At 44.5% G+C, this 17,705-nt stretch overlaps 1 protein-coding gene across 1 annotated transcript in view; it reads left to right on the top strand.

The window, feature by feature from the left end:
* The window catches only part of LOC149360045 (uncharacterized), an 83,370-nt gene that overhangs the window by 36,252 nt on the left and 29,413 nt on the right, over window positions 1-17,705 (top strand). The window contains exons 15-25 of the mRNA XM_089572148.1: window positions 199-291; window positions 2,478-2,649; window positions 2,744-2,881; window positions 5,521-5,681; window positions 7,210-7,330; window positions 9,248-9,448; window positions 10,524-10,640; window positions 12,768-12,869; window positions 13,563-13,661; window positions 15,322-15,502; window positions 17,372-17,505. Of these exons, the coding sequence (XP_089428274.1) occupies window positions 199-291; window positions 2,478-2,649; window positions 2,744-2,881; window positions 5,521-5,681; window positions 7,210-7,330; window positions 9,248-9,448; window positions 10,524-10,640; window positions 12,768-12,869; window positions 13,563-13,661; window positions 15,322-15,502; window positions 17,372-17,505 (1,519 nt within the window). The remainder of the gene's footprint in view (window positions 1-198; window positions 292-2,477; window positions 2,650-2,743; window positions 2,882-5,520; window positions 5,682-7,209; window positions 7,331-9,247; window positions 9,449-10,523; window positions 10,641-12,767; window positions 12,870-13,562; window positions 13,662-15,321; window positions 15,503-17,371; window positions 17,506-17,705) is intronic.

Genomic DNA, 17,705 nt, shown 5'->3' on the forward strand with positions numbered 1-17,705 from the left:
TTTCAGTTAAAGTAGCTACTTTGTTAGTGCGCAGCAATCTGTCTGTACAGGCTCAGTTTCAGTTTGTTCTCGAGAGTGCCTTCGGCATTTGCAAACGCCACCTGAATGCAGAGTCCACTCATTTCTGTTGTTGAGTTGTATCATCATCCTGCAACTCAACTGACTGTAGCGTCCTCCGTCATTGTGCCGTGTTTCCAGTGCTGCCATGGCACTGGGTGCCGTCCACCACCACCTCATCACCATGCGTCAGCGCATGAAGTGCGGCCTCATCGTGGAGACTGGAGAGGCAAGGTAAGTTCAGCTTCCGCACTGGCTTTGTGAAACTGTTGGTCTGCCATGCATCTGGCACCAAAAGTAAAGGGAATGCGTCAAATAAAATCTGCAGTGGGGTAAAAAATACTGAATTCTCAGTGTATTTTTATTTTAACCCGTGGGGTTTCTCCTAGCTGTCTCATGATGAAAACTTATAGTGAAATACATAGTGCAAATTTAGAAAATGGTGTTTTTTTTTTGTGCATGGTAGTAAAAATTGTGGGCGAATCACACAATGCTCTTGGAGCTTCGTGAATTCTGTGGGTGCCCGACGATGTAGGAGCATCGTCTTACTATCGCCGTGAAGAGGGAAGATCAGAGCTCTTCGCTTGGGTGTAATGCCACATTTCTATGACCAAAAGCAAAAGCATACGAGGCAATAAATGAGGCAAACGAGGGAGTAAACTAAAGGCTGATTTTCTCGGCTTTCACCTTTTCTGCGAATTCTGTCGCTCATTCCTTCGGAGTTTCATAATGAACGGCCATTAAAGTGATTTTGTTTCTTGCCCATAAATTGTAAGACATAAACCTCTTGATTTTTCTAGGTACATCGCAGTAGTTCTGGAAAATTATTTCTATGGCGTTCTTATGTAAATATGCTTGCTGGATTTTTAACTTTTATTTTCATGAGCACTGGGCATTTGAAAGTGAACTAATAGCTCGATTGTGCAGAATGATGCTTTCTGAACATGACGTAAAAAAAACTTGGGCATTTTTCTTAATTACTTAGCGCTCCTGGGATGACTTTATGAAGATGTTAATTGTAATATTGCTCTATAACTGTACCAGCTAGCTTGAAATCAAATGCTGTTCTCAAACTCAGAAAGTTTCATATCCGTGCCATATTTGGTTACATCTCGTGCATAAATAATGAATAGTTTTAATTGCTGTGGCACCTCCTAAGCACGAAAAGGATGTCGTCCTCCATTTCTTCCTGTGTACTCTCAGTCAAGTTACAAGTTCCAGCTGTGGTTATTTTTTCTTATTTCCCTTTTTGCTGCACTCGTGTCTGTAAATGAGATAGATGAATAACATGAGTAATGTAGAAGATGGTTAAGCAAAAGGAGAGATAGTCTGAGTTGTTTATTAGTTGGTATTTGCATTTACACAAAGATTAGTCAGTGTACTGAGGCTATTTTATTCATTAATATCATTATACTGGTACTACCAGTAGATATAGTTGTTTCATTTTGGAAAAGTTTTAAATCATGATTGGTAAATAATAATTTTGGTAATGCTGGCAATATTGATCTGAAAATATTGGTAATCTGCAAGTTCTTCAATGTCTGATTGCTGTAGCGGTTGTCATGAATTAAACCTCACCAAGGGGAGCATTTAGTTCTCTGGTGCGTTACTGAACAAGAACTGTCTGTAAAGTTCCTTTTCATAATTGAAAAGTTTCAGAGAATTATCTAGAACTTGAAAGGGCAGATTTAAGAATTATTGAGGGAAGTGTTTGGATTCTTCATGTTTTTCTTCCAGGGGCTTTTACAGGGGCTCCAGTCTGTAACGGTGCTTCAGTCTTCAAGTGTAGAACATAAAATAAATTTTTTTTATATGTTGACTAATGTACAGAGGGTGCATGGTTTTCCGGCCACAAGGCTAGAATATTAAAGAGACTAAACTAATGCTCCATGTGACTTGAAGATGGTTGCAGACATCCGCACTCACTCATTGCATTCATCATGGTGCTAATTTTTTGGCACAAAATGTTTGTTCAGTGCACTTAAGTGCATACCATGACAAGGATGCCCGGTAACTATGGCTGGTGTAGTACAGCAGTTCTATTCTGGTTCCAAATTTACATCCTTCAGTGTGAGGAGTCAAGCAGTGCCACACCACTGTTATCGGTAGGACTTGCCAGTCAGTGGAACAGATGATAAAAAGAGAATGGAATCAAATGAAGCAAATCGTTATGTTTATTTTGGCCTTGTTTTGCCATTGTTAAGCATTGCCCAGGAAAGCGTGTCCCTCGCCGTCATGGGTTGCTACATAGTGCATATCACTCCAGCATTGCTTCTTCTCCATGTCATATATGTGATGCTTGTTATCTACAGTCACTTCCTTCTACTCTTGGCAGTGGGGGGGGTGCCGCTGCTGCCCTCTGTTTTATTGCTGTGTAGTTTGGTGTAATGCAGCACCGGCGCCGCTTCTGCGAATTGCAGGGAAGTGCACCACATGTGCGTTCTCCTGGGCTATGGTGCGGACGCCATATGCCCTTACCTGGTGTTTGAGATGGTCACCATGCTGCGTGCCGACGGCCTTCTCAACCCGCCGCTGTCGGATGACCAGATCTTCAAGAACTACGTGGCCGCCATGGAGCGAGGAATTTCCAAAGTGCGTAAATAAGATATGTGGCGCGACGCCTCGACATGGCTGCAGTCAAGCGAGCCTGGCTAAAGTGTGTGTGTATGTTGTCTTTGTGCTGCAGGTTATGGCCAAGATGGGCATCTCGACTCTGCACAGCTACAAAGGGGCACAGATCTTCGAGGCTGTGGGTCTTGCCCAGGAAGTGATAGATGTGTGCTTCCGAAACACTGCCTCCCGCATAGGGGGCGCCACCTTCGAGGTGAGCCCAACATCAATTGGGGAATCCTTCAAGGTGCAGGAGCTCTTAACTAAGGCAGTACCGTATTTACCCAATTCCAACGCGCACCTTTTTTCGGGGAAAATACGTCTCAAAATCGCATGCGCGTTGGATTCGAGTGCAAACCGAAACTGCCCCATAGCTGCCCATCGTCATCGCCATTATACGATGTGGGAGCTCACTAACTGCTGGAAACATGGGAGCACGTTTGCTCGTCGTTTTCTGCGTCGCAGGAGCCGTTTTCAACCGGTGTGGCGCTTGTCATTGGTCGCGTGCTCAGCGACCACGGACCGCGTTCACGGCGACGGTATCCCGTGCACTGCCGCGGGCGGACGCCTCATCACTGCCGTTGCACGATCAAGATACGCGGATAGAAGAATATGTTGATGAAACAACGGTTATCGGAAACGCGTCATTTCGGCGGTAAAGTTCCAAAAACGATGAGACTCCTTTCTGTTTTGCGGCCGACTCTGACAGAGATTACATCGTCCGCAGGCGGGGCACGCCGCGCCGCTGACGAGGTCGTGCATCATGCCGATCTCACAGATAACAGCGCTCCCGCGCCCGTTTTTACAGTCGAAGATCTTTATCTTTCGCTCAGACGCACTGACCAAGTCATCGATGCTCCGCAAGAAGCATCGCCGTTGCCGCAGTTACGCCTAGCAGCAGACGAACCCGGAGCTCTCCGCTTGCGCTTGGGGCGTCTTCCTTTATACTGATGCTTTGTCAGGAAATTGCGTGAGCGAAAATCTCGTTTCTCAGTCACATCCATAGCGGAGATAGGAGAAAAACCCGGGCAGAAGCGTTGGTTCACGTCTCGGTGGCGGCAGAACGAAGAAAGAGCGTCTGCGCCCGACCGTGCGGTGGAATACTCGTAGCCAATGGAACGGCTCCGATCGTTACACGTGATTTGAAGGGCCAGTCGCGACGCTCGACTCGGGCGGGAAACGATCTTTTTTTTCGTATTTTTATCAAGAATGCGCCGCTGCCGAAGTGGCTTCTCGTAGACGATGGGTAGGCCTACTTCCCCGCGAATATTCAAGAGCGGGCGACGCCGTGGAGCGAAATGCCGCGTTCCCGAAATTCGGTCAAATTCGCACTTTCGCGAGCCACCGCGAGTGCTTTAATTGTATTTTTTACTAACTTCCCATTGATTATCGGCTTTGATTTTTTTACACATAAAAGAAGAGGCTTGGGGGAATACAAAATGCAAGAAAATACAAAATCGACTTTATCGAAAAAAATCGCGGTTTTTTCACCCGCATCTCCCCTTAAAATATAAAAACGGTTGCAAATTATTTTCATTCGTGGAAGTCACATGCACGTTAGAAGCGGGGCTTGTAGTTTTTTTTTTTTATTACCAATATCGGGCGCGCGTTAGAATCTGGGCTTGAAATTTTTTTTTTTTTTTTGGTGCCGTAAATTGGGTGCGCGTTGGAATCGGGGGCGCGTTGGAATTGGGTAAATACGGTAACTACTCATTAGCATCCACCCGAGCTGCAAAGGAGAGCTACACAGCTTTCTTAGAAATTTCGCAATTGGAGAAAAATTTGTTGCAATTTGGGAATTGATCCCTGGGCCCACTGCCTTTGCAGGGAAGTTACTCCACCAATTAAGATAACTGGTACAGTTAGCAGATGGCAGGGTGAGGTAGAATTGATCAATTTTAAGTGGAAATAGTGATAGTTTTGTGCATGTAGTACCTTTGCATTGTAGCCTTATGGCTGCACTTGGATAGACAGTAATGATGAATTACTCCTGTATTGCAGCTTTGAAGCATGGGCCGTGGTCATTCCTCGTGCCATTCAGTCCATGGTTTAGACTGCTTTTTTTCTGTTGGTTGGTATTTTACATTGAATGAACAACAACAGGACTGTAGCAGCACACTCTCTCCATAAAAACAACAGCGAGACCTTTTCAACTATAGGAACAGAGGAGTATTTAAATTTGGGCTAGTTGTTTGTCATTTGTATTCTTGGTATTAAAAGCAGCTTGAAGGAGGAGATGGAGGAAAGATAGCAGAACACCATGAGTGGTGATGGTGCCCTTCTATTTTTATTTCATGGTGGCATTGTCGTCATTGCACTGACAATATTAGCTACCAGTGGCTTGCGTCAGGAGAGTTTCTTTTGCAGGGTTAGCTCCTGTTATAGTTCACCATTGTAACCACCCCATTAGCGAAAAAACAAGGATACACCTTCAAAAAACATCCGAAACAAAAAAAAAAGTTGGTCCCAGCAAAATGGCTGGAAAAAGAGGCTGGTTGATTGATGCTTGGAGACATTGCTTCTTGCTTTACTTGTGGTTAAAGGACTAGCTCAGTTTAGACAAGAGGCATTATTGCTCCTACCCAGTCTTTCAATAATGGGGCAAAAGAAACTTTGTTTTAAATGCCACAGTTTGAGATGAACGGACATTTTTCGTATTTAACGTGCAGGTCTAACTTTGCAATAACTGCCTTCATGAAAAAAGTGAATGCATTTCTTTCTTCCCAGACAGAGGTGCAAAAGTAAATTTAGCGAGAAACTTTATCGCTTAACAGTGAATAGTAAAATTTGTTGGAGCATGTGTATGGTGGCTGTGTCATGTTGCTTCATCCCTGGTGTGACGCATGTTTGCAGGTGCTGGCTCGCGAATTGGTCCAGCGACACGACCTGGCCTACATAGGCCGCGAATTCGACAACTTAGTGCTCAAAAACCCTGGATACTACCACTGGCGCAGTGGCGGGGAGAACCATGTCAATGACCCCCAGAGTGTTGCCACTCTCCAGGAGGCTGCCAGGTATGGTCTCTTCTGTCTTCTCTTGCAGCGAAAGCTGAAGGTGGCACCAATCCCTGATTCTGTGCCATTGGCATAGACATCCACACTGCGAAAAAAGTGAAGGGGGATAGGAGGGGAAGAGCATGCGATGCTGCTTCTTATTACTGGCACTGTTTCATCGCACACATAGCACAGCTCTGTGATGAAAACGGTGTATGTAAAAGTTGGCAGCATTGCACATATAGTATAGCGTAACAGCTATTGCTGGATTCTCACATTTACCAGCATGGCATAAGCATGAGTCAATTTTACAGTGAAGCAGTTATGTGTCTCTTGCTTGAGCGGTGACTGATGGTGGTGTAACGCACGTCATGGTCACCTTGTAGTCATTTGACATCACCAGCTTGTAGCTGGTTATTTGACATCGCGTGGTCGTGATGTCGCCAGGATTGAGGATTCGTCGGAGTGGGCTTTGCACGCATGTTGGCCGGAAGATGAGCTAGTTGGTGAATAGACATCATAAAAGGAATACAATGGTGTAAGAAAATGAGGACCAGAACACGCGAAAGACAGGACAAGCGTCTTTTGCATGTTCTGCTCCTCGTTTTCTTGCACCATTTTATTCCTTTTACGGTGTTGGCGGTGTCTCGTCATCCGCATTGTTGTTGAAGCCTACCATGTTACCAGTGCACTGATCATGGGACCCTGCGTCGTGACGTCACCACGAGCATGCAGCTGTCCAAGTGTGCTCCCCACTCCTTAATCATGTGACTACACTCGACGCTTCTGGTTGATCTGCGAGTGCCTTCATTGAAGTTGGTCACACTGATGAAAGAAATGGTCAGAACAGGCTAAAAACAGATGGAATATAGTGGGCGATGACACACATAGTTTACCCCGCAAAAGCACTAGTCACAAAAGCATGCAACAGCTGCAATGATTAAGCATATTAATGAGAAAGCTTAAGTGTTAAGTAAATTTTTTGTTTTCAATGAAATTGGGGTTCTGTGGTCAGCAAAGCACTGTACAAAACAAGATAGGCCAAAACAATGCATGGGCACAAGACTATTTGAGCTAGACCAACTCATCGAACATACTGGTCATTATGCTCAGCCAAGTTACACATGAAAAATGTGTTGCTCAGGCTGCCATTTTATTGGTCCTTGTGAGGAGGCAGGTAATAAAACTATCCACTATAATTTTGAAAGTGAGGCACCTGTCCTTTCTGCTTTCTCTACCATGAGGGTCTCATGTCCTGAGTGCTACCTTTCTTTGTTTCCTTTAGTTAGTTGACACACTGACAATCCGTACTGTGAAAACAGGTGCAGTATAATGTTTTAAACGCTGCGATAGGATCAAGGAAAAAAGTGTTCTAATTAGTATAAGCAGCTGTGACTATTGTCAAATGGAGAGACTACTGGGCAGGGAAGGAAGAGGAAATATATGGGCAAATTGAAAGAAAAATGGTGCTTTTGTTCAAAGTTCCTCGCATTTTTCTGTTTATTTCAATTTCACATGGCAAATGAATGCCGTGGTTTGTTTTGTGCAGTTTGAACAGCAAGGACGCATACGCCCGCTATGTGGAGAATGCTATGAAGAGCATTCGACAGTGCACACTTCGTGGACAGCTAGAGTTCAACTACGCCAAGACTCCCCTCGACGTCTCCCAGGTGAACACTCTCTTTCATTACATCATTACTGACGCCTGCACTTTTATAAGGTTGTGCATTTTCTAAACAAATGTACTGAATTTGCGATGGAAAATTTGTTGTGTGGTCATGCAAGCACTAACTGTTCTGGTATTGGCCTTTATGAGGAGTGCATTGGGTACAGTATAAACTATCTTGATATAAAATGTCTTGAAATATATTATGACCGTTCTTGGTGAAACTGCAGTATATGAGTGAGTGTTTGAGCTTTTGAACTGAGTGCGTTTTTGAGCTATCCAAAGAGACAGAAAAATGCAGAGTTAGTACAACACTTTCTCACATGCGCTCACAATGCGATTACAGTCATGCCCCGTCAATATGACCCCCGTTAATGTGAACGACTTGAATTATGGACAGTTCTTCTAAGGATCTACCAAACTTTTTCAATGCATTTACATCTCGTTAATATGGAAATTCTCTGCCCAGAAAATGTACAGGGTGAAAATGCACAGATCCTATCTGGGCCCATGTATTTTTGTCACGTTAATATGAACAGTAATTCGAACAAACCTCGACTACCCCCTGCAGATATTTCTTTTCCTGTATTATGAGTGCAGAAAACCAGCGAAAGGCTGTGCGAAAGCACACATGTTTGAGCAATGGCCCATATTATTTTGGAGTTTGCTGCGTTATGCTGAAAACTTGTCTCATCAACGCGTGTTATACTTCTATCGTATATCGCATCAATGGTTGGCAAGAATACTGTCACATAGTTTTGACTGCAGTCCGGTGAACAGGAAATGAGCAAGAGTTGCTTCTAAACGGAATTCTTTATTTGGGCTGACTTGCGCCCGCAAAGAACTTAATCACTCGGCGGTGGCGTAGCAACAAGTGTGCTCGGCGGTCGGCGAACAGAATGCCGGCTGCTCTCAGCCATGCTCTTTTTAAGGCTGATAGCGAACGTTCCAGATAAAGCTTGCAAAGTTACTGGAACATTCTGGAACAACGTAGAATCTGCTCCGCCTGGATGCGATCAATCGAGATAAATCTAGGCGCGTCTTGCGTCACAAACGAAGCGATAAAGCGGTGTTCCGGCAGCTTTGAAGAATGAACAAACAAACACTACAATCATTCACGGCAATACGCTCTCTGCAGCTTCTGCTGCCTTGAGGGCCAACTAAGTGAAGATATATACTATAGTGTGTGGGGCGTGGAAAATCATACTAGAGGATCTGCCATCACGCATCAAACCTGAAATCATATATTTTAGCAGGATGACTACTCAGCAGTGTAGTGTTGCCTGGTGAAAAGGCAGACAATATAACACATGCACTTTGCATATTCATAAACAGAATTTCCACGACAAAGTAAAAAATAAGTGCTAAGAAAACTGCCTGGTAACAAATATGCTGCGTAATGCTCTGCATTAGAAGCTTTTAAAATTTCTGCTGCTGCAGCTGTGGTTGGATGTATTCTGTGGGACTGAGGGAAACGATGTTGTTTCCTTTGCTCAGTAAACCTTTGATCTTTGTAACTGGCAACAATTTCCTGATCTGTCAGGCACACTTTTGCTTGCAGCATTCTGTCGGCAACTGTATATGTTAGAATGTCATGTGTCATATTACTAACTCTACTGAACGAGTAAGTTTTGTACTCTTAATCTGCATTAAGTCCCTTGACCAAGACAACACACTTGCATTGCTTCAGTATTTCTGCAAACTTTTTCTGTGTGCGCTGCTGGTAATTGAGACCCTACTTTCTTCATCTTTTATCTCATCGTGAAATTTAATTGGCCACCTGAAACCTTTGTTTGCCCTTGCTGATAGTTTCTTTAGCTTAGCTTGGGTGAAACTTCAAGTGTATATTTATGTCTTTGCACCATAAGGTTGCTATGCGAGAACAAAGGAATAAACATATTTTCTTTTCCCCATCACACAGGTCGAGCCTGCCAAGGAGATTGTCAAGCGCTTTGTGACGGGTGCCATGAGCTTCGGCAGCATCTCCATTGAAGCACACACCACGCTGGCCATCGCCATGAACCGTGTCGGAGGCAAGTCCAACACGGGCGAGGGCGGTGAGAACGCTGACCGATGGGGATTGCAGCACCCGGACAACAACAAGCGCTCTGCCATCAAGCAGGTCTGGATTCATCTTACCTGTCATTCTGGTTCACTTGTGTGGGGCATGTTCAAACTCTTGTTTTGTGGACAACTAGGAGACCATGTGGCCCTTCATGTTGGCAGAAAGTGCTATGTATTGTGAAAGTTTCTCTAATTAATGCCGAGTGCCTGGCAGCTGCTACTTCTTTGTTTTTCTGTAGGCACGTCTTAGTAAACCCTCTGTTATTAAACCTGCCATTTGTCGGAGGACAGTAGGAGCAGCGTCCAAAAATGATAGCCCACGCTTCTTCTGCTGTCACTGTTTATGTCTGGTGAATTCTGGTTTCGACAATTCTAGGATCTGGATGAGTTCAATGAGCAGTCCAAGTAAACTGAGTCTGGGATAAATTTCTGTTCGTCAGGTGTTACTGCAGCCTACTTATAGGCTGTTTTTAAATAAAGGTATATGCAGTCCGATGGCTAGGCATGTTGTGAAGTCTTGCTTAGTGTGACTAACCTACGCAGCAGCAACTATGATAAGAAAGGGGGTGATGACCACCTATGAGGAAGACAGCTTCTATGCTAACCTTGCTTGTGTAGGAGTGGGCAGCGTCGCATGAACCGACTCTGGTCCTTCTATTGGCGCATAAGCCGCCGCAGTGGCTCAGTGGTTATGGTGTACGGCTGCTGACCCAAAAGACACGGGTTCGATCCTAGCCACGGCGGTCCAATTTCATTGGAGGCAAAATTCAGAGGCCCATGTACTGTGCAATGTCAGTGCACGTTAGAGAACCCCAGGTGGTCGAAATTTCCGTAGCCCTTTACTGCTGCGCGTCTCGTAGCCTAAGTCGCTTTGGGACACTAAACCCCCATTAACGATAAACCATCTATTGGTGCATACACATCAAAGTTGCAAACAGATTAGCTCAACCTGACGAGCGATGCACATTGTTGTGACAAGGGTTCCTGGACAATTTGCGCAGCACGTGCTCAAAAGTTTCGAACATTTGCACGTTTGACCGGTATGTTTTATGTGGCAAGTACTAGTTGCTCAGTGTTCTCCCTAGATAGAGGTCTTGTGGTACATGAGGCTTGGTTCTTGCCCCGCCCTGCAGGTGGCATCAGGGAGGTTTGGTGTGACAGCTGCCTATCTGGCCAACAGTGATGAACTGCAGATCAAGATGGCCCAGGGAGCCAAGCCAGGAGAAGGCGGTGAGCTGCCTGGATACAAGGTGAGAAATCGCAGTCAACCTATCTGAACAAAGGACCCCGACATCAAACGCTTAGTGCCATTTTTTTTTTAATTGCTTTGATGGTCATGGCACCCAATGCAGGTGGTTACTTTGTGACCCTGATGCTGCTCTTTTATTCTTGTGTAATAAAACCTCGTTGATTCGCTTTTAAAAAAGTAGCGGCAGAAACGTATTATCCGGGGAAAAGTATGACCCAAACCGCCTAATTTTGAAAACTAACTGTCGAATGAGGTAAAGACATTTATTGACAGTTTCACTTCATAAAAATCGTGATTAGCATTTCTTAGCACAAAATCTAAACAGGTCCTTTGCTAGTGCGCACAGAATTCAGTCTGCATTTGCGCTCTTTTAAGCACGCAAAGAAACTTTGTAACGTATCCTGTCCGTTGACGACAATGACGAAAGTAACCAAAATCTCTTCCTAGTCGTTTTTGAATGCTTCGCCCCTTCTTATCTAAGTACTGCGGGAAAGCGACTGCGATGGTTGACGCAGTGCTTTTGCTCCTGGTTCACTCGTATGTAAGCACATTACTGTAGTTCACGTTTGCTTTGCCCTCTTGCCCTCATGCACCACAAAGAAACCTCAGCGTTTCTCCTCTTCATGTCGCGTCCCCGCAAAAACGACCCTCTCGATTGTTAGCAGAAAAACCAGGACCAAAGCTAACGAGAAGACACAACACAGGCGCATGTTATGTGTTCTCGTTCGATTTGGTGCTGTTTTTTCGCGCTGCATTTGTTTTTGTTTTCGTTGTTGTTGTTGGTGGTGATGGTAGTGCTTTGCCTCCTTGCACGAGCACTGCAGAGAAGCCACCATGGCGAGTGACTGCCACTCCAGCTCTTCATTTCGCGTGCTCTCACTTTCTGCCCACTTGCATGTTTACACATGTGTGGTTGATCAATAAAATGCATTATGCGACCACAATTTGTCGAAAATTTAAATGTAGTAGCCAGGAAATCATGTTATCTGGGAGCGTATTAATCGGGAGAAATATAGTGCAACTCGATGGAACATTATTTATGTCCACAACTTTTCAGCATACTAACAGGGAAATCTTATGAACCGGGATCGTATCAATGAGGTTTTACTGCATGTGAAAAAACCAGGTATATTTATTTATTTATTTATTCAATATACCCCCTAAAGGCCCTCTAGTTGAGGGTATTACATATGCGGTGGGGGTAACACGTTTGGCAAAGTGATGGTGCCAGTCAGTGGAGAAATAGAGAAAATTAATCTTTATGAATGTGGCATGCGACACACGCACAAATTTAGCAGCAGAAAACTGCGGCAGTATAAATATTGAAATGTAGCCTAGGTTTTACTTAGAAATGTGTTATATTTAGTGTGAGACCAATCTGGGGAAAATGTATGGATCAGTCCTGTAAAAAAATGCTTTTATTGGAATGAGATTGGTAAAAGTAGCTAAGAAATGATACACAGTCAGGAAATCCTATGCAGTTTTTGTAAGCAGCACTTTGCGTACACCCGCCACGGTGGCTCAGTGGTTGCGGTGCTCGGCTGCTAGCCCGAAAGACACGGGTTCGATCCCGGCCGTGGAGGCCGAAATTCGATGGAGGCAAAATTCTAGAGGCCTGTGTGGTGTGCGATGTCAGTGCACGTTAAAGAACCCCATGGGGTCGAAATTTCCGGAGCCCTTCACTACGACGTTCCTCATAGCCTGAGTCGCTTTGGGACGTTAAACCCCAATAAACCAGTAAACCAACTTTGCATACAAAAGTTTGAATGCAGAACTAAGCGAGAGTGAAATTCAAGTGGACGTACCACTAAAGTGTGGACATACCTTATGCAGTAATATATACTTGTATCCATAGTGGGGCTGAGCAGTTTCTGACGCATTATGTGTTACCTCTGTTCTCGAAACATGGATCACGCCAGCCACATGAATTGCTCGTCCAGCAGTGCATGACAGATCAATGCATGCATGTAGGAACGAACATGTGTATGTGTGAATCTATCTCTAATGATTTTCTTTCTGTACGTAACTGCAGCTGTGCTTGACGATGTGGAAAACCTGCACATCTGTGTCAATCCCGATGTGTGCAGAGTACTGTCATGTGATGGAACCATCTTTTTTTGTGCCACAGGTGAGCAAGGACATTGCCAAGACTCGCCACTCCATACCGGGTGTGGGACTCATCAGCCCCCCGCCGCACCACGACATCTACTCAATTGAGGACTTGGCTGAGGTGAGGCATAGATGTAACAGGCTGCATTTCAGTTAAAGAGTGCTTCCTATACCTGTGGTGCATGTACAGAGCATGATGGTCATTGGTGCGGTCTGTAAGAAGGGAATTTTCGTGGGCCTAATTAGTACATAACTATAGGACAATAAAACTGCAAGAGACACTAGCATAGCAGGGAGACCAGTGTTTCTGGTCTGCTTGCTGCATGAGTTTCCGTTTGCACCTTCATTGCCCTGCAGTCTGTTCAGAAAAGCTCAGCCACTTAGAAGAAGAAAATGCTGTGAAAAAAAAAAAAAAGAAGAAGACTGGATAAAAAGTCATTCCTCCTTTGTGCTAAGCCATGTTGGTTCTTTCTGGGATGTCACACTCATTTTTAGTAGTGCCAGGGCACTGCAAGAATTTATTGTGTGATGTGTGCAATCGTTTTCATTCATTCTGTTTATTCTATAATGTCTGGCTGAATTCTATTTGTTCTATAATCTTTAGTTGAAATTGAGAAAATAATGCTGGGACATTGCCACAGTTTGAAAGGCCTTGAAATGTTCTTTGGTGATTCTTGGTTATTTCACAAAATTGAGTGCGCCAACACCGGGGTGGGTGTTTCAGTGATGGCTCTTTGTTAAGGTGCATAGCCTTATTTTAACACATAGTGCAACGCATGTTGAACCATTCTTTTTTTTTTTTCTTTATCTCCAGCTCATTTATGACCTCAAGTGCTCGAACCCCAATGCTCGCATCTCAGTCAAGCTGGTGTCTGAAGTTGGTGTGGGCGTGGTTGCATCTGGCGTGGCCAAGGTACGTATTCCAGATTACTGCTCTTGGTGTACTCTTTGTTGCTTGTTGTGAACATTCTGAGTGATGGAAGTGTAATGAGGCTCAGAGGTGTGCATTTATTTATTTATTAAGGCGAAAGCCTTTAATGGCTCATACTGTCATCCGTTAACAAAGCGTGTCACACGCATTGAACTCGGAAACTAAAAAGGATAGAAGAAAACCAATGGTAGCTTCAGATAGAGGAGAAAAAAGTGAACCTAGAAGCCAAGTTTGATGACTAGATTAATTAATTAATTATAGGCAAAAATGTCAAAATTGCGTCGAAATAGCGGACGTCAATATAGCCACGGGAACAGTGTGACGTCACATCCACTGGAAGTCGTCACGGCATAGTGAAAATTGTCACAGAATGGTCAGAAAAATGTTGGATTTATGTCAAATTAGATGGCAAAATGTGTAATTAAGTGTAATTAACACTTGACATCCCCGAAACATGTATAATTTGGGCATCGATATAGCCACGGGAAAGGTGTGACGTCACATCCACCGGAAGTCGTCACGACATAGTGTCCTCGGCTTTCGCCTCTCAACACTTTAGTTGCCAAAGTGTCCTTGCATTTTTTTTATTGGTATCATTAACTTCTAACAACTGGTTCCCTTTAGTGCGGTGTGCTGCTAAGAAACAAATTATGTGTTGAAGATAAGAAGTGCTGAACAGAGAATGTTGTACGCATGGGCAGAACACACAAAGTGCAAGTAATGTACATACACAATAATTGCATTTTGTGATGTTACCAATGGCTGTAGAGAGGGAAGAACAGTCCTTAGTTGCGTGTGGAGAGAGAGAGAGAGAGAAGCTTTTCAGTGAATGACAGATAATTTAGCTGGCATTGAAACAGTACAAGCATGCTACTCTGTGTTGGGAGGGGGATTTGGGAGAGATTGGCTGGAAGGGAAGGGTTCAGAATATAGTACAATAAAGGAATATAAGAGTGAAAATATGCGGTCATTGAATTTGGGTGAATGTGCATCAGGGGTGAATGCAGGAAAGTTTTAAAGTTGTGGAGATTTCCAGCGTCCTGTAGGCGGCATTCACAGGCAGTAAAAAAGTTGTGTGCCGGGATGACACATCAATTGAGGGGGGCAAGAAGGTTTCAAAGCTTGTTGATCAGTCAAATGTCATTTTTCGTTTTGACTTATGCTGTGAGTACCATTTAAATCACGAAGGAAAAAAAAAAATTGGAAGAAGACACATTGAAAGAAAGTTGCGACACAGTGATTATGAAATTTTTACCAGAGCAGCAAGCTCTGCAACTGATCAAAAGAGGAATATTCAAAGAAAAGAACAAGCATGGGTGGGTTGCTGATCCTTATATATTGCAAGAATAAAAATGAGAAGATTTGTGAAAACTCCTAGCTTTCAGCTCAGCTTGTCCAGTTTCCTCTTGTCTTTAGTCCTATTCTCATTTGGTGTGCCGTGCTTTCCTCTTGACAGAAATTTTCAGTGTTGTGCTGTGGTTGGTAAAATTTGGCCACTACACTACTGTGTTGTGTGTCTCTCTCTGTTCCCATCTGTCAGGCTGCTTTTTTTTCACATAAAACGGTTGTAGAATTGCTATACAAGCACCTGAAAAGTGGCTGTGGTGAGGTACGAGCTGACGAGTGTGGCTTCTCCTCGCAGGGAAAGGCGGAGCACATCACCATCTCTGGCCACGATGGGGGCACGGGTGCGAGCAGCTGGACGGGCATCAAGGGCGCCGGCCTGCCCTGGGAGCTGGGCATCGCCGAGACCCACCAGACGCTGGTGCAAAACGATCTGCGGTCGCGCATCGTCCTCCAGGCCGACGGGCAGATCCGCACCGGTAGGCATGCTGCACGCATCTCTCTGCCTCTGCTATGGCTATATATTTGTGTGGAGTTTTGGCAGTGACAGCTGTTATTTTATTCCATATCTACAGCACGCTAAACGGGACAAGATAAGAAAAAAAAGAGGGGGGGGGGGTGACGAATCACGGCTACGGCCGCTTATCTGTTTTTTCAGCCAGCGTCCCCACCTCTTTTCTTTTCTTTCGCTCTTTCCTCTTATCTTTTAGCTCTTCTCTTATCTGCACGTGGCAGCGGTGGTGGCTCCACTGGAGCCAGTTGGCAGGCCCGTGCAATTTCCTTTTCATTCTTCTCTCAGTCGCAACAACAACAGATAAGAAAAACACGTAAAGACAAACACAGCGCTGTGAGGAGAAACATGTCTTTACAATTCTTCTCAGCACTGTGTGTGTCTTTACATGTTTCTTCTTATCTTGTCCCGTTTAGCGTGCTGTAGATATGGGTGGAACATCGTCACCAACTTGCCCAACAACTTACTTTGTTATTTTATATAAGCAAACTTTTTATTTTCATAGAGGCATTGGCAGCTTTCAATCTCTTTAGTAACATTTTTAAGCAGTGGCTAGTGTTTTCGCCAATTATTTTTTAAATTCATGTCTTAGACGTTAAATATTTAATAACCATAACTATAACTCGTGCCACCTTATGTTTGGTGTTTTATGGCCTCAGTTGTCACTGTGCCAGTAACACCCAAGTGCTATTTTAGCTGTTGTGGGGCAAGTTCTTGAATGGAGTGAGTGTGACTGTGGCCGCTGTTTGCCAAGCAGTTGCCTTAGCGAAGCAGTGGCGTATCAGTGGTGACAGATGGCACTGCTAAAGCCCCTCTATGGCACTCATGCACTTCACTTTTTCAGGTACCGCCTATATTTGAAGCATGCCGCCACCTTTGCTTCCGCGAATAACTTTTCCGGTTCGGTTTTGCGGTTTTTGCCGGAAGTCAACGTCCATTTTGTTGCTGTGTGTGTCCATGCATCTGTGCCTCACCTCTACATAGCGTAATTCAGCAGTCGACCAAATTGTGTGTTATCTCACCGCTACGGTGTTTCTCAGCCTCTAAAGGTTTTGGTCTGTGCTTTCTTCCATGCAAAGCATTGAACTACTCTGTGTAGTGGTTGGCGATGGTGTCAACTCATGTTGAAAATGCAAAATGGCAGCTCTTCCGCTCTAGACCAGAAGAGAGGCTTTGGAGTGAAGGAAGTGCCAGGGGAGGGGAGGTTGGCGATACTTAACCTAGGCGGCAGAAGCACTTTGAAGGGGGCTTTAAGCACCTAAATAGTGATTGAGTAACATGCACCATTATGAAAAGGAGAAGCATGGGAAAGTAGCAAATGAAATATTTGTTTAGTAGAGCAGTGTGCTTGCCTAGCAAGATGGTATGTATTGAGCGCAGATGTGGCATATGTACAGTTCCTGTATGACTGCTTGTGTAGAGGAAAATAAGGCGAAATGAGAAGAGGTGATGTATAGACCGTGTGTCCACAAGGGCTACTCCAACCTCTGCTATGCTTGTCTGTGATGCACTGCAGCTGGTAATCCTGGCAGCTTAATTGTTGTTGAAAGGACCACCACTCATTTGTTGCTCACTTGTTTGAATGTTAGAGGACCGGCTCTGAGATTTTCAATTCAACTTGTAGCCCTTTGGGCAGGCTGATTCTGTCGCATCTGTAAAATTTCTTAGCTCATTAACACTTGAGAAATCGGGCTGAATAATATGAGCGCTGTGCTGGTGCGTTGTCTTTCTTTTTCAGCATGAGCCAGCTCATTCTCCTTGTATGCCTGTTCCACACACTTATCGCTTGAAACTCATCAATACACCTTTCCTTGTGCTTGCATTTCGCTCCATCCAGGCTTCGACGTCATGGTGGCGGCCATCTTGGGAGCGGATGAATTCGGCTTCTCAACAGCGCCACTCATTGTCATGGGCTGCACCATGATGCGCAAGTGCCACCTCAACACCTGCCCCGTCGGCATAGCAACACAGGTCAGTCGGTGGTGTCTGTTTCTCTAAAATCGAAGTGTCTATGGCCTTTTACTACGCGTAACCTAGAGAGGTTTGATTGTGTCCCTAGCTGTTCTTTATTTTTGATCATTGTGCTTCATCTCTAACTGTTGTTGTGTTGAGTGGAATTTCCTGTTCCCTTGCTTTTTGTCTGCATGTTGTTCCTTGACTTTGTCAGTAGA

The sequence above is a fragment of the Amblyomma mixtum genome, chromosome 2 (genome assembly GCF_055824585.1).
Source record: "Amblyomma mixtum isolate Tamu chromosome 2, ASM5582458v1, whole genome shotgun sequence".
Lineage (NCBI taxonomy): Eukaryota > Metazoa > Arthropoda > Arachnida > Ixodida > Ixodidae > Amblyomma > Amblyomma mixtum.